At 42.8% G+C, this 16498-nt stretch overlaps 1 protein-coding gene across 1 annotated transcript; it reads left to right on the forward strand.

Moving 5' to 3' along the window:
- The first annotated feature begins 128 nt into the window (after positions 1-128).
- drd3 (dopamine receptor D3) lies at positions 129-16274 on the forward strand. The gene is made up of 7 exons (XM_028433006.1): positions 129-413; positions 4455-4567; positions 6914-7050; positions 9647-9840; positions 12579-12644; positions 13840-14218; positions 15974-16274. The coding sequence occupies exons 1-7, from the start codon at positions 129-131 to the stop codon at positions 16168-16170; spliced, it is 1371 nt and encodes a 456-aa protein (XP_028288807.1). The 3' UTR covers positions 16171-16274.
- The last annotated feature ends 224 nt before the right edge of the window (positions 16275-16498 follow it).

Genomic DNA, 16498 nt, shown 5'->3' on the forward strand with positions numbered 1-16498 from the left:
AATATCTGCACTCGTGTGACTAACGTGATGTGACATTTTAATCCAAATGAGAGTTTACACCAAACTCTGCTCTTTACTTTGGGTAGGTCTGCCAAACATCTCTCCTCCCATGTCACCGGGACGTCCCCATGGCGATGTTTAGCAGCACAGAGCGGCTCTGGAACGAGTCAGATGGATGGGTTGAGAGGAATGAGAGCTGGGAGGTGTCAGGGCAGGACGACGGGAAGCGCAACTACTACGCCATGCTGTACTCCCTGCTCATACTGGCCATCGTGTTCGGAAACGTGCTGGTGTGTCTTGCTGTGCTGAGGGAGCGTTCCCTCCAGACGACCACCAACTACCTGGTGGTCAGCCTGGCTGTGGCTGACCTGCTGGTGGCCTCGTTGGTGATGCCCTGGGCTGTGTACCTGGAGGTGAGTATCTCTAGTTATTTTTTTCTCTTTTGCTTTTAGCTAGCCAATATTTTTACGCAGGTTTTAATATGTACTGACATGCCTAAATACTGCAGCCCTTCCTTCGTGGTTCTTAATTAAAAATCACTGAAGGATCATTGAGATCACTGAGCAAAAGGAGAGTAATAAAATAGAGCTTATTAGAAGTGTAGAGGGTGAGGAGGAGAAGGAAATACAGATTCCCGGCTGTGAGTCAGGAGCTGACCCTGGAGAGGAGAGCAGGTGACACAAAAAGAGAAGTCACAGTGAAAAAGGATGAGGGTCATTTGGAGCTTATCATGTAGTGACAACTTTGTGGATGACCAGACGACAGTAATGATGATGAAAGGTATTTTAGATTTAGTAACTGCTGAAGGGCATATTGAATATTAAACAATGACTTTATCTGCTTGGAGTAATTGGCTGAAATTCAAGTGACAAAGAATGCAAACCTGAGATTTCCATTTTTATCAAACCTTTAAAGCAAAGTGCTGTTCATTTGCAGATTACTCAGTGTAACATATTTTGCCTGCTCATTGGTAATTTTCTCAGTGTGCAGGCTTACATGACCCTCAGGCGTCCACATTTCATTAAAGTGACACGCTGCACGCTGAACATACACTGCAGGAGTGTTCTCCTTCTATAGGACAGTGTGGTCTCAGGCCTGGGAGTGTGTACAGAATTGCACCCTTGAAGGAGTGCTGCTGAAGGGCAGATGTTTGCCCACATGGGGTCTATCTGGTGGAAGTCCTGTTATGTTTAGCAAGCAGCCAGCCGACTGCCCAAAGTTTTCTGAGTGTCAGCAGAAAGCGCTATTTCTCAGAGTGTGTAGAAGTTCCAACGGCAGGTCAACCAGGAAAAAAAATTACATAACATACTCAGTGAGCAGAAGCCGACAAATTAAAGATGATTACATTTTATGGAAGGTAAATGAAGGTAGGCAGGGGCCTCGGTGGGATTCGCTCATGAGTTTAACTTCCTGGTGAGCAGTCATGCTGTAAGAGCATGTGCTGCATGGAAAGGAATAAGGAAAAACCATTAAAAGATATATATGACACAAAATAATTAATTTAGCATAAATGTAAAGGTCAGTAATATTTTCCATATGCCTGAGATAACAACACATTAGTTCAGCATCAAAGGCTTTCAGCCGCACAGACTGGCACTGTGAGCGCCGTCACCCAGCGGGCTATAATCTAACGGACAAGGATTAGCTTGTTTTGACCAGGAGGTTGCTGGTTTTCTTCTGCTGGGTGTCATTTTGCAGGAAAACTGACTGAGTATCGTTTCCCCTTCCCACAGCAGGTACTAATAATGTGCCCTTGAGCAAGTCACCTCATGCCTGGATGATACTGGTTGATCTATGAGATGTGCCTGAGCAAAGTGTTTCTATTGGCAGCAATGACTGAGCGCTCGGTTTTGACAATTTATCCCAAATGATGCTGCACAGCCTCAGAAGATATATGACTGGACTACAAAAGAGCTCAAAAATAGCTTTGTCTGAGCAGAAGTCAGGCCCCATCCAGACCCGTCATGTTTCATTTATCCAACACAATGAGCTCTGACAGAGAAGATGATATGCACACAGAGTTATGTACCACTGTTGTTAAACGTATTTCTTGCTTTTCAGACAAATGGTTCATGACATCACCCACTAAGTTACGGCAACAGTGTTTGGATGAAGTCTAGGCAGTGTACTTGTCTTGTGCCCTCTTGTGGCCAGGTGATAATATTACATGTAAATTGTGGGAGCTGTCACCGTGTTTGCCAAGAAAATGGTGGAAAAGCTTGTTGCAGATGGGAGATGTGTGCCTCCCTAAAATGCAACAATAACAGAGTAGCTTTGATAACATGCACACAGTGGTGCCCCCAGAAACAGGTGGCCACATGGGGCCAGTGAGAATTTGAGGGTGGCCCACCAGATTGGTCCTCCATGTGTCAACTTAAGTGGAGTTCATGGGACGCCTTGGCCCCACCATCACATGTAGAGCCGCATGTATGACATGTTGCTTATAGATAGTTAACAACCTGTTATGACCCCTACCTGTCAATCAAAGAGGCCATGCCTTTAAACATCATACAGGTTTGAGTTTGAACAGGTGAGTTATATCAAACTGGTGAACATGCTTATTTCCCCACAGGCCTTCATGATCAGGTCTGTGGGGATTTTTTAATCAGCCTCAGTTTTCTGCATTGACTTTATTTCATGCTCAGCCTGGTTTGAACCCAAATTTCATCTCATACCCATTTATCAAACTGCCTTTTCTCCCCTTAATTGATCTTCTCTTCCATCAGCATCCAAACAATTACTGCTCCCGCTGAGCCTTTTTACTTTCTATGCCCAGAAAATAGATTGTATACTGTATGTTCGAACACTGTGTAATGTCCCACTGTGTCATTTTCACACACCGTGCACGCACAGTATTAAATGTACACACAGACACACACACACACATCATCTGGTAAATGTTATGTGGAGTGGTGTTATCAGGAGTTGGGTTTTAGATTGAGATTAAAAAGGTACTGCAGTAATATCGAGCTTTCTTCAGGTTTGATGTTTCTAACATTTAATGCAGCACTTGTTCACATGAGTTACTGAGTGTCCAACAGGCATGCTTCATACTGCATCACATCAACCCACACTCACACATAAGTGACACAATAGTTTGCCAATTATTCCCAAAGCAAAATAGGAGAAGTTGATTACAAATATCTGCAGAAGGAGGACGTGGATGGAGGCAGCGCTCCAGACTTTCAGCCAGGAGGCTGGGGTTTGTGTCCCCATGTCAGGTTTAGTTTCATCTGTTTGATGCTTGCAAACTTTCCCAACTATATCAATGTCTTAATGTGACTTTGTTTTGTCTTGTTTATTCAGCACTGGTCATTATTTATCAGGAAGCTGTTTTTTTAAGTGTGTTAAAAATGAACAGCTTTGGCAGCTTTGTAGTATCAGGAAATGACCAGTGCTGCACCAGTATTATTATTATTATTATTTTGTACAAAACCCTGCTTAGAACCAGTATTAATATGGAAATAGGGAACTAGGGCACAGCTCCGGTTTGCTTGGTACACACACACTTGCTTTCAAACTGTGCCCACACTGCAGTTTGTGGCAGGTTTTGTGTTTCTGTTTATTTATAACCCTGAAAAGCCAAAGAAAATTTGTTCCTTATAAAAAAAGAAATAACCAGAATGGACATTATTGGCATTTCTTCTTTACAGTGAAATTAGGATTTGTGTGTATAGGAGGTGGTTGAGGTACGGTTTGTCAGTCAACAGGTTCCACATTAGAATATCTGAAAGACGTTTGAATGTTTTTGTCTCCTTGTGTGTGTGGCTTCTCCAGCCTGTGTGAGAGTGAAAATATTGTCTATTTACATCATTGTATGTGTGTGTGTGTGTCTGTACATATTCCCATGTGTGTCAGCCGCCTCTTTGTGTAGGTAGGCGTACAGTCTCATCCTGCATTTGAGAGATTCAGCAGTGAGGTGATGGCTGTTGGATCCCATTTATCTCTGTCAGACAGTTATTACAGAGCATAAGTAAAAGGCTGAAACCCTGAGCAGCACTCTGCTGAGGGTGTAGGACGTGGAAAAGTGGGTGTTTCGGGTTAGTCTGGGGTTTATGTCCCTTCTGGGAAAGATAAACAAACCTTTTTCAAGATAATTAAACAGTACCTTAGACATGTTCCCTCCTTTAACATTGTTATTATGCTAATGACAGGCACACCTTCCATCACAGAACCTTTGCACGTGTAGAGCATTTTCCTGCTCGTCTTATCTGTCTGCTGCATGTTAACACAAACGCATGCATAAAGCCGCTGCATTAATATCGCTATAGGCTTACATGCAGCATTTTCTGTGGATATACAGAGATATATGACGATTACTTTTTATATTCTGTGGACCACACTCCCTTACTTCTTTGTCAGCTGTACGAGGGTTCATAGGTGCTTCACACTTCATGGTGAGGAAAGGAAAGGTAAACATGTGCTTTGTTAATCTGGCTGTCTATCTTGTGCAGGTGGTCGGCGGCGCCTGGCTTTTCAGCAGGCTCTACTGTAACATCTTTGTCACGCTGGATGTGATGATGTGCACTGCCAGTATCCTCAATCTGTGTGCAATCAGCATTGACAGGTGAGTGTGCGTGCAGTGTGTGTGTGTGTGTTTAACCATTTTGCTACAGTTATTGTGAACAGACACCAGCGTTGCCATGACATCTCATGGCAACGTGTAAATGTCACACACGTGGGATTTCCATTGCATGCTGTAAGGAAACAGTACTTTCCAGTCTTGTTCATATCTGCCTAATAGTTGTGTGTCTGTGTGGTGACAGGAGTTAAGAATATTTTTGCTGGGCACTTGTTTGAGACAGTGAGGGAGGAGTGTGTGGTGTATGGGTCTGAACTTTTACTGTGCATTGAGTGTTTACATTATTTATTTACTTAGTTTTCTTTGTGTGTTACAGTTAATATTTAATATCTCTGGAGGGCACTTATAACCCTCAGGCATCAAGAGTTCAACTACACAGAATGAATAAAGGGACATATAATTGTCAGGGGGGTCTATTTGTTCAGGCCATGAGGAGGAACTGTTTGTCTTCCTGCAGCATAGGATGATGATGATGAGGGCTTTCATAAGGTTGCGTGACAGCTGTAAGTCCCAGGTTAACAGCGTGCCTCTTGGATTTTCTGATTAATACCGATTGTTTGGTTTGGGGACAATAACAAATAATACGCTGCTGCAGTATTGCACTTTAAGCCCCTTTCACACCGGACACAAAACCCACTAACACACCTGCTCACACTGTAAAAAAAAAAAACATTGAATCATTTTAAATAATGTTGAATTATTTTATTTAATTTATTGTAAATGTACTCAAAGCTTTTACACCACTCTAAGGGGGTTTGTCTGCATTACACACACACAAACACACACACATAATGATTTTTAAAAATTAGTTTAAAGTGTGTGCCTCTTAAAAACTTGCAAGAATTTGACAAAGCGCAGCTGGAACAGCAGCCTGTAAGGCGACGGTAGACTGATGAGCTGGTGGGCATGTATTGTACCTTTTGTGTGTTTAATTACATTCTGCTAGAATCCTGCTTTTCATTTTAATTCAATACATAATTTACACCTGAGCGGTGCAGTTATTCAGAGCCCCGTGGTTCTCAGTGATTGATCGTTACAACAACACTTCAACAGCATCACATGTTTACAAGGTTCCTAATGAATGCGGAGCACCGGGGGTGTTCTGTTACTCTGACAGTGTTTTTTAAACTTCACAATGATGATTGCCGCAAAGATTCGTCACCTACCCCTAAAAATACAGTACGAGCTGTAATTAATAGATACTACAGTATAATGCAAGAATGAGCAGATGAGCAGATCCGAGTTTGGTGGTCAAAGGTCAGGATGACATTAGAAAACACATGTTTGTATGTATTCCAGTTTAGCACAGCCTTCTGAACTGATTAGACGTTGTTGTCAAAGGTCAAGTTCACTCTGGCCTCATTTCCATCCCAGCTAAGTAAACACAATCTGTAACGCAGGAACACGTTGAAGGAATTTCCTCACATTTGTCACAGGCTTTTAGTGAAACCCGAGGATGAAGCGATTAGGATTTGGTGGTCAAGGATCACTGCTACCGCACAAAACACATAACTCAAGGATCCATACAGTAATTAAGACAAAATCCATGATCCAAACTGTGACGGAGACAAAAAGATGGGTAAACCAACAACTCCAATAGCAAAGAAATCAAAATAAAAAGGAATGAAGCGATCTTTCCTCCTCTCTGTTGGGTATGAGAGCATGTTGTTAAACATGTTGTTAACCTAATGCAGCATTCGAGTATTAAACCATGTAGTGCACATCATATTACTCCACGTATTCCTCCCTGCCTTTATTTAAGCACACAGCATCATAGCAGGTGGGCAGAGAGGGAAGAGTACTTTTAATCAACGTCTGTGAGCCTGTTTGGCTCCAGGTTCTCATTCTGCATTTTGCCCGGAGAAAACCCACAGTAATTAGTCTGATGAGGATAAACAATCATGGCAGATATCTGGCTCTAAACAACATAACATCACATCCATTTTGGGTTGGGGTCCAGTGTAATTGCTGCTTCTTCAGAGCCATTGCTGAATAGTCCAGGGCTCATTATACACTCTTGGCATATAGTGTGCTGATTAGCTTTTAAATCAAAGCTCCACTAAGGTTATTGCTGAATACCCAAATTGTTTCGAACCAAAAATGCCTGCTTTGCTTCTCCATTGTTGGTCCTCATATCATCTTTTGCTCTTGGCGGTGCATTTTTTAGCATCCCAAAAGCCCAATGTTTTTCCAAGGACACCCTTTTTCTGCCTTTAATTATTCCCTCTTCCCGTAACTGTAAATCAGCACTTTTCTCTTCATTCAAATGTCACCACCTCTCCTCTGTACACACACACACTCTCAAAGCATTCTCTGTGTGTGTGTCTGCAGGTATACTGCTGTAGTGATGCCCGTCTTGTATAACACCACGCATCGCTCCAGGAAGAGAGTTTTTGTGATGATTGCCACTGTGTGGGTCCTGGCCTTCGCCGTCTCCTGTCCCCTGCTGTTTGGATTCAACACCACAGGTCAGGACAACATTTTTTGACTTAGTCTGGATATGTGCGACAAAACACAACTTCAAATTCTGGCTGCTTGTCAATTAGGGTGAAAGTGGCATTTAAATGCACACTCAGCCTGTAAAAATACTGTCTGTCTTAAAGGGTTGTCAAGAAAAGCAGTGATAATGGTATTGACGTCAAAACTGTACAACCAGGAGCCTGTTGAGTCAGAGGGATGTGGGTGGTGTTTACCAGGCAGGCAGGGTCTGTAAAGCAGGAATCCTGTCATATTGTTCTGGCTGTAAGTGTCAGAATTTTAACTCTGACACGCTGGGATTTGCTGACAAAAAAAAATTCAATCAGTTCAGCTCATTTAAAAGAAGCTAATTTGAGCTGATTGAATGTTAGCAGTGCAGGTCGCTGTGGAGTGAAGCACGCTATCTGGCCTCTGTAATTAATCATATTGTTGGGTAGTGCAGTGTAAGATACAATGAATCCAATTTTAATTAATTCATTTCAGTTTTAATGTTAATGTTTTTTCTAATTGGTTTCTCTCTCTTATTATTTTATATGCCTTGATGTGCAGATCATACCAAACAGATTACTGAGGAGTCTTTCATAACTCATGTAAAGTCAAACAAAGTTTTACTCACATGCAGATTAATACATGAAGCTATTTCCTTGTGGACTTATTTCAGGAGTCGTTTGCTTGCTTTGTGCACCTCCACCTCACTTTGTGGTCATTTTATCTATTGATTTTCTCTTGAGTTTAGTTGGGAGTATGTAAAAGGGCCAGTATCTAAACATGTTGTAGCTGTAACAAACGTTAAAAGCTCCAGTATTTTCTATTAATCTGTGCAGCAGTAAATATAAAGGTCTACATGTTCACCCAGGAGACTTGAGTCTAATGTCTGTATGGGACTGTTTAAGTTTTACATTGACACTCTTGTGCCTTGATTAGGTTTAAGCAACAAAACTATTGTTTCATGTTTAGGAAAAGATCATGTTTGCTTTTAAATGCAACTTTAACACAGGAAAAACCCAAGTCCAGACTCTAAGCCCCTCATCATTAAACTGCGAAACAACATGGCCGCATGTCCTCCAGACAAGGTGAACTTTATTTATTAAAGCTGATTAAAATCATTAGTTAAGAATCCAATAAAAAAGAACTCCAGAAACAAAGTTTAAACAGAGGACCCAAAGAACACAACTGAGAGCCAAACAGAAAGGAAGAACCAGACAAGACAGCAAAGCAGAAACACTGGGCACAGAGGGAACAAACAGCAGGGTGGCATCAGGTGGCAAAACAGACCAGAGGGAGCACGAGACCTAAATACACAGGGTTAACGAGACACAGGTGAAACACATCAGGGTGGGGCGAGCAGTCACGGGGCATGGAGGGACACACAAGGGGAAGGAAAACACACAAGGACACACACTTTCAAAATAAAACAGAAAATATGACCAAAACCCAGGAAAACACACAGAACAACTAGAAATACACCCTGACAGCCAGGATCAAAATGAAAACAAACCCAGCAGAACTAGGGGTCCTGACAGTGTGTGTGTGTGTGCACACAGGTTTTTCTGCTTGTGTTTTCAGTAAGGAGGAAAGTTCAGATTTCCTTTTATTAGGTCAAGAGTTTGCATTGTGTCCTGATGAAAATGTAGCTTACTGTAAACGAGAGAGAGAGGCTGTTATTGTGTCTCTTTGATGAGTCCGAGGGAGGTTTGGGGATTTATTCATGCTCTTCAAAAGCTGGAGATTTGCTGCCATGACAAAATCTGGTCTTCTGTGAAATGGCAACCAGGAAAAATCCACAGCGGGACAATGACAATGTGAGAGACATTACCAGTAGCTATTTTGATTTCAATAGCCAGCAGCGCCGATGCATGACTGCACATAAACAATTAAGAGCATTAGTCAAACACAATGTAAAGCTACTCACTCAGACACACGCATTTGGTTTAGTCCACTTACAATCAATGTGAAACAATGGCTGTTGATTGCTGGCATCCCACTGTTCTGTGAGTATGTAATCACACATCCACCAGTGGAGAGAGACAGTGGGTTCACATCTAGTCTTTCTTTAAAAGCAATTGGTTGAAAGAGTACAGTCTGACAAGACAAAGGCTTTATAATTGCCAAATAAGATGGCTAAATAATAAGAATCTAGAAACTAAGGGCAGTTTGGAGAGTGGCCAGAAATAGCCTGTATCTGTCTGTCCTTGTTTGCATCTCTCTGTGCATTGAGCTATGTGCTATTGATCCAAAGGAACAGCCGGACAGCTGCTTCATGCCACTGGCATGCAATATGTATTTCACAACTGCAATCAGAATCACGTTTTTATCTCAGTTTACAGCAGAATTAGGCTAATCTGAAAAACTGGTCCACACACTATTAATATGTCGTCAGATGGTCTCACACCTCCGTCACTACTATCGGTGCACATGTGCAGCAGTATGTATGCAGAACATGAAAGAGGACAAACCATGCAGGTCATTGATGAAGATAGAGAGCAAGCTAGGCCAGAGGTCGGCTATAAATCACACCCTCTGTCACTTTTATTGCCTTCGGATTTTGAGGCTGTGTTACATAATGGCAATTTCTTTTTATTGCAGACGACCCAATGGTCTGCTCCATCTCCAACCCTGACTTTGTGATCTACTCCTCCGTGGTGTCCTTCTATCTGCCGTTCATTGTCACTCTGCTGGTCTACATCCGCATCTACGTCTTCCTTCGGATGAGGAGGAAGAGGATCACCTTCGGACAGCCCAGTGGGAAGGTGCAGCCGGGCTCCACCCCCCCATCTGTGGTAACGCTGATGCCGTTTTTCTTGTCGGCCACAATAACAAATGTTCTGTCTAAGTTTTACTTTTTGACTCATACCGAAGTCATGATCCTGTCAAAAGGAGCTGCAAGGCCTCTAAAACATTCATTTATAAATCACTTCACTTCATTCATAACACTCTGATTTTTGAAAGACCATTCATTAATGTGATCCTGACCCTTTATTAATGACTTCTTAATATTTATAACTTCAAACTTAACTTCATTTTCTAGAAGGAGCCTCTGTTGTTTCTGTTGTGTAGCTCTGAGATGACTTTTATTATGTGTGTTGTGTATCAGTAAACTTGTGTTTATTGATTTGAATGGTATATAAATCAGTGTAGAGCCAGATGGAGGGGAGGAACAAAGGACATTTATAACTTAAAAATGTTTAATGAGACATCCTTGACAACATATTTATGAGTTATAATATGAGATGAATGACACAGCTACAGATACAGACACTATTATAAAACCAAGGTCCAAAAGTAATCGCGGCCCGGCTCTGTTTGGAGTCAGTAAGTCTGTAAAAGGATGCAAGGTTTTCTCCTGAGAGTGGATTTTATATTTCTTATGTAGATAAAGTCTCCCTCATTCGCATTCACCTACTTTATGTGCACGATAATGACTTGCAAATTACAATTCACCTTTATATTGGACCTTTTCTGATAGACACACTCACAGCCTGCCTTAAAGCTGTTTTACAGAGAGTGAAGAACACAGCTGTCTGTCAGCATAGTTACCTCTGTACACGCCGTTATTATGATATGCAGGAATTCTGATAAATCGCTCGCAGGTAAAAGGATAAGAAGCGAGAGGAATCATCAGGATATGATGTTGTTAGAGAAACATTAGAGAGGCGCTAGAATAGGCTGAGTGCTAGAGGAACACAGGTCAGAGATTAACTGTAAATGTATAGCTCTGTTCATGGCTGACATGGCTGCCAGTGCATAACTGAAGCTCAATTAAAAGCTTCTGTCAAGTTAAAAATAGCAGAGTTTAATCAGGAGGTGTACATGTAGCGCTGAACTCTGCCTCTGTGTCAGGCTGGACACAGGTGCAAGACAGCAGGCAGCATAGCTGGAAAAACACAGTCGCAGAAAGAAGGCACAAGAGGGTCGAGCAAAGCCGGTCAAAACACCACAAAGATACCAGATACACGAGGCGAGGCAAGAGAGTAATACAGAAACACACGCTGTGGTCATTCATGGAGATCTATAATTAGAAAAAGGCTTCAGAAGGCTGGTAAGGAATGGGTGAGAGCAAGGGGAGGACACACATGATACAGAGAGGGAAAGGGAAGACGAGGCACAGGTGAGACATATTAGTGAGGAGCAGGTAATCAGCAGGAGGAGGAGGAGGGAGCACATGAGCAGGGGGAAGACAAGACACCTGAAAAAAGACTAGAAACTGGAACTAATGCAAACACAACAAAACTACTAAATAAAAGCCCGACTCGGGCTGAAACCCCGACACTGAACTTATTCAAATATGCGTGGGAAAAATCAAACGATACATACTTTGTGCAGATGAAAGTGCTGCTTCTAGGCTGTCATCACTTCTGAATCCTCACAGAGCGCTAACTGGCTCCGCCCCTTCTTGGAGGGGGGGCCAAGAGCACCTACAGTAGCGTTGGGTCTGGCCGGATGGATTTGATAGCTGTTACTAGCATGATGCTAACTCCCAGGTTGGCCTACCAGCAGCTTTAAGTGTAACAAGCAGCGATGGCAGTGTGAAGCGACCTGATTGGATAATCTTAATGTATTGATAGACAGATTGATCATCCATCCAATCACCTGCCATGTTTTTGTGCCATCCCTAAAATTGCACTAAACAGAGAGTAAAGCAAAGCGGGTGGTGGTGTAATTAGTGTGACTGACATCTACCCAAATTAATTGTATAATAAATAATATACAAAGATAGAAAAAAGATATTATTAGACAGAAAATCAAACAGATGTAAAGTCTTTTATGTTTATTTTGAAAGGCTGTATTTTAGTCCTTAAAACATATAATGTGGTCTCATTAGTGAATTCATGAAGGGTGACATTGTTCTGCTGGTTTTTCATTATAAAGTAAATCTGAATTTTGTTCTCGACAAGCTGTCAGTTCTTCAGTCGTATCCATCACTCTAGTGTTTGTCCCAGTTCCATCTATCATACGGATGATGGCTTTATCTGACATCAGGTCATGTGCTGTGCATCTGTTTCTGCCCTGTTTTTTAAATAACAGACACTATAAGGTAATTTAATCCAGCAACTTGACCGGCTTTGACACATCCAGAATGGTGCTGGACTCATTTTATTCCCGCCCACTTCATCACACACATACTCACAGTCAGACCCTCTGTTTTACCACCAGGCTTCAGATAATTGGTTGAACAGAGCCCCAGTTTAAGATTTAGTCCATGAATGAAGACACTTATTATATCTAAGCCCTGAGGTTCAGGTTGAGAGAGTCGTAATGGAAAAGTGTTTTGAAACAACATGATAAAACTGTGACTCAGTCAAATGAAGGCACATTTGATATGAAGGAAGAGCCTCTCCTTTGTTCTCCTGTGTTAGATACATGATTCCTTTTTTTCTTGATTAGTTGTGTCTGTGTTGAGACACTCAGCGATCTTTAATTTTAATGAAAGTGTCCTCTGACATGGATTAATCATGTAAATGGTGGAAAATTGCTCTAATTGTGGAGTGTTGCGATTTCATATTTTCTGTTTCCTCAGGAGACGTGTCTGCAGGAGGAGACTCCCAAAGCAAAGCAAGATTTGTCACCTATACGGATTAAAGTGGTATGTGTGATTTTAAAGTAAAAAAGTGTTTTTATTGCTGTACTTCTCCTGAATGCAGCACAGCCTAATGCCTGACTAACTCATATTGACTGTGTTGGCGGATTGTGACATGGTGGCACGCTAGGCGGTTCTGTTTTTAGCCGTTAATGTGGGTCTGCCTGTGTGTATGCTCATGCAAACTTGAGGTTTCGGTTCCACTGTGTGGTTGCAGCCCAGGGGTCTGAGAAGGAGTCGAAAAATCGTGATTCTGAAGCGTGGCTTGTTGCTTTGTGTCACCTGGTCACTAGTCAGCTGAGCAAAGTCTGCCGGTGACGCTCTGCTGCACCTGCACGATCCACAGACCGCTCAAAGGCGGAGGAAAATAACAATCTGTAATTTTCCCCCAAAGGGAAATTGTGTGACGAGATGAGTAAGAGAGCGCCGTGAAAAATGCATGTTTGTGGCTGAACTGGAAATACACACTGCACAATAAAAAAGTAGTTACTGAAGAGGAAGAGGCTACAAGCTGCTGGGTTTAGTGGAGGATTAGAAAGTCAAGGTATTTGCTTGTAGTAAGAGATAAATGAAGCTGCTAAAATCATTGCATTCATAAGTAACACACAGAGTCTGTGGTCGTATTTCCTGACATGTTGTGAATGCTAACTACAGAGCTCTGATTTAAAACATGGAGTGAGCGTCAGCTCTGACATGAATGGGCCGTCTTCTTCATTACTCAGTGAGAGGAGGCAGTTAAAGAGAATGAGCTAAAGTCAATTCAATAGATATTACACTGCAGAAGGGCTCTACGGGGATAACAAGCAATGAAGCAGCAGCAATATTGTTTTGGCACTCTACTTTGGCAAAAAAAAAAGGGATGGAAGTTTGTGTGTCCACCAGGACGTCATCACCGCTCATCAGGGCTGGAGCCGATAAACAGCGGCCATAACAGCAGCGTGAAAGTAGATTGTGTTTGTGTTCTCCCAATGCAGGCAAAGGCATCATTTAACACACCAAGCAGACACAGAGCAGCATTCAAACTCAGTCTGGACATGAATAGTTATTCAACCATCCAGAACTCCAGGAGAAATGCACCATACATGCTACATGAAGGTGATGGTAGAAGCTGATGTTGACTCATCACAGCAGCTGTCCATCAGTTTATATGATCAGTTCATTGATTATATACTAAACTTTGTCTCCACTGCTGTCTCCTCAGCAGAGTGTAGAGCCGTCAGGTCCTTCCAAACCCAACCTGCTGTCAGGATGTTTGTGGCGCAAACGCCCCAAAACGGGTCCAGTGGAAAACTCGGTGCTGCCCCCAGTGGACACGCAGAACTACTGCAGCATCAGCCACGCCTCCTGCGGTCGCACGGAGCTGGATCTGGGGGAGGAGAGGGGGGAGCAGGATGCGGAGGACAACAACCAGATCGAGTGTCCTCCCATCAGGATGAGCTGCGAGGTGAAGGATCTGTCCAACGGACGGACGCACACGTCGCTGCGGCCGATGTCTCACTCTTACAACAACAACAACCCACGATTCAGGAGCATGCACGCACGGGAGAAGAAAGCAACGCAGATGCTGGCCATTGTGCTCGGTGAGTGTTGTAGGTGGGAGAAGCTGAGGAACAGCATCATCTGTTAAAAGATGCAATTACAGTTGTTATACACAACTTTTACATACACCCGGTCACCTACACCCTCATCCTGCTTATGGTCTCTGTGCATTCGCTGCATGTTGTGCAGAGCAACAATAAATCAAGCTGAAATGTCAAAACAAAAAAAAAGGTCTGGCTGGTTTTGGGCTTACAGTGTGTGTCCACACACACACACACACACCCACACACACACACACTGCAGCTCCTGACACAGCTTCCACACGCTCTAATTATCAGCCAGGTTGCTTTAAGCCTGGTCCAGTTAGCTCTGGCACAGCATAGATCTCACTGACAAAAATGTAATCAGAGGTGTCTGATTACATTACACTGGTGTCAGTGAAAACACTGGTGCACGCACATAGGCGATGATCTCAGTCCAGCCAGCTCTCCACCTGCTTTCCAGGCAACTGACCACAGCTTCCTGTGATGCTGTGACCTCAATTAAAGGGTGTGAATGAACGAAGGGTTTCTGGTATATTGCAGCTGACTTATATATAAATACCTCATGTTAAAAGGGTTTTTGATTGACTCAGGCTTCTGTGTCTGGCACAGAACTTACTCTGAGAGCAGTAACATATGTACCTCCTGCATTTGAACACAAGTAAAGACAGAATTAATTTATGGCAATGCTCCAAAGAGGTTTTTACCAAATGTATCTAATTTAATAAGCAGAAATCAGAAATGTCTTCCAGCTCCATGCTGTGCTGGGATTTCATAGTACTGCTCACCAGAACTCCTCTGTAGGATATTTAGCTGTAGTCAGCACAGCTTAGCAATTTACAGTAGCTAACAACCATAACCTAAAATTAATTTTAAACATGGTGCTGTCAGGAATGGTTCAGGGGAAAATGACTCAGGAGCAGCACGCAGATTCAGCTGAGGGTTGGCACACAGTGGTCAGTCCAAACAAGCAGTGGCACAAAAGGGCATGTAATCCGTAATAGAGTGCAAAACACAGAGGCAGTCCACACTGGCTAAGGTAGCAAAAGGGCTAGGCTGAAGCACAAAATCCAGGAATCCAGGAAAAACAATCAGGAAAAACAATCAGTCAGAACACCAGGAAGATCATCAATCATGATATCAAGGATGGAAAGCTCAGAACAAGTACATGAGACCATCTGGCAAGGAGTGAGGGAAAGACACACAGATAAAATACAGGGTGCTGGTAATCAGGAGCAGGAGGCTCAATCATCAGGGACAACGTTTTCATCCCTAACAATAGCATTTGAATACAAAGAAACAGACTGCATTGTAATAATAACAGCATCAATCATGCAGTTATTGAGCTCGTTATCTGGCCGTGCCAACATTTGCAGAAAAAACAATATTTCATTGATTTTTAGTTTGTATTTTTAATTTTGTAAAAGATAAAAAAGACTAATGTTTATCAGTCTTGCTGACTGCAGTCAGTTTCAGCTGGTTCATACTGTGAGCTTGTTAGCAGTGTTTGGATGAAAGCTGCTTGAGTGAACATGAACTGTGACCATGATTAACATGAAGTCTCTGTTCTCTCTTTTTCTCTCCTCTACCCATCCTCTGCACTCTTCTCAACTCCTTCAAATTTACACTACAAACATGGTGCACTTACTTTTCTTTCTTTCTTTTTTATCTCTACTATGCCCACTCTGTCCCACTTACGCCTTGAATTCCCCATCGTCCTTTTCTTCATACCTCTCTGCTGTCTGGCTGCTCCAGGGGTGTTTCTCATCTGCTGGCTTCCTTTTTTTGTGACTCACATTCTGAACACCCACTGCAGGACATGCTACGTGCCTCCTGGACTTTACAGTGCTTTCACCTGGCTGGGGTATGTCAACAGTGCCCTGAACCCCATAATCTACACCACCTTCAACATCGAGTTCAGACGGGCCTTTATCAAGATCCTCAGCTGCTGAGGAAGGAGGCGCGCCAGGAGATTTAAATGGAAATGAGGCTGTGCACTCGTGCTACAGCTCCGGCGTGGCACATTTTACCAAGCAGCGACCACAGATGTATACAGGTCACAATCGGTAGATGCGAAACCTGTTTTGTATCCTACAGTAGCAGCAAGGTGACGCATGGTAATGAGCCAACGCTGCAATATGTGCAATAATCAGAAGAGGATTTTTACAGACCAGGCTGGGATTCCATTTGAACAGTATTACCCCTCAGAAAAGACCCACATGTACACATGCACGCCGTCTTGTTAAGAGTACAAGGTGTGGATGAGTCTTGTACAGTATG

Source organism: Parambassis ranga, chromosome 20, assembly GCF_900634625.1.
Source record: "Parambassis ranga chromosome 20, fParRan2.1, whole genome shotgun sequence".
Classification (NCBI taxonomy): Eukaryota; Metazoa; Chordata; class Actinopteri; family Ambassidae; genus Parambassis; species Parambassis ranga.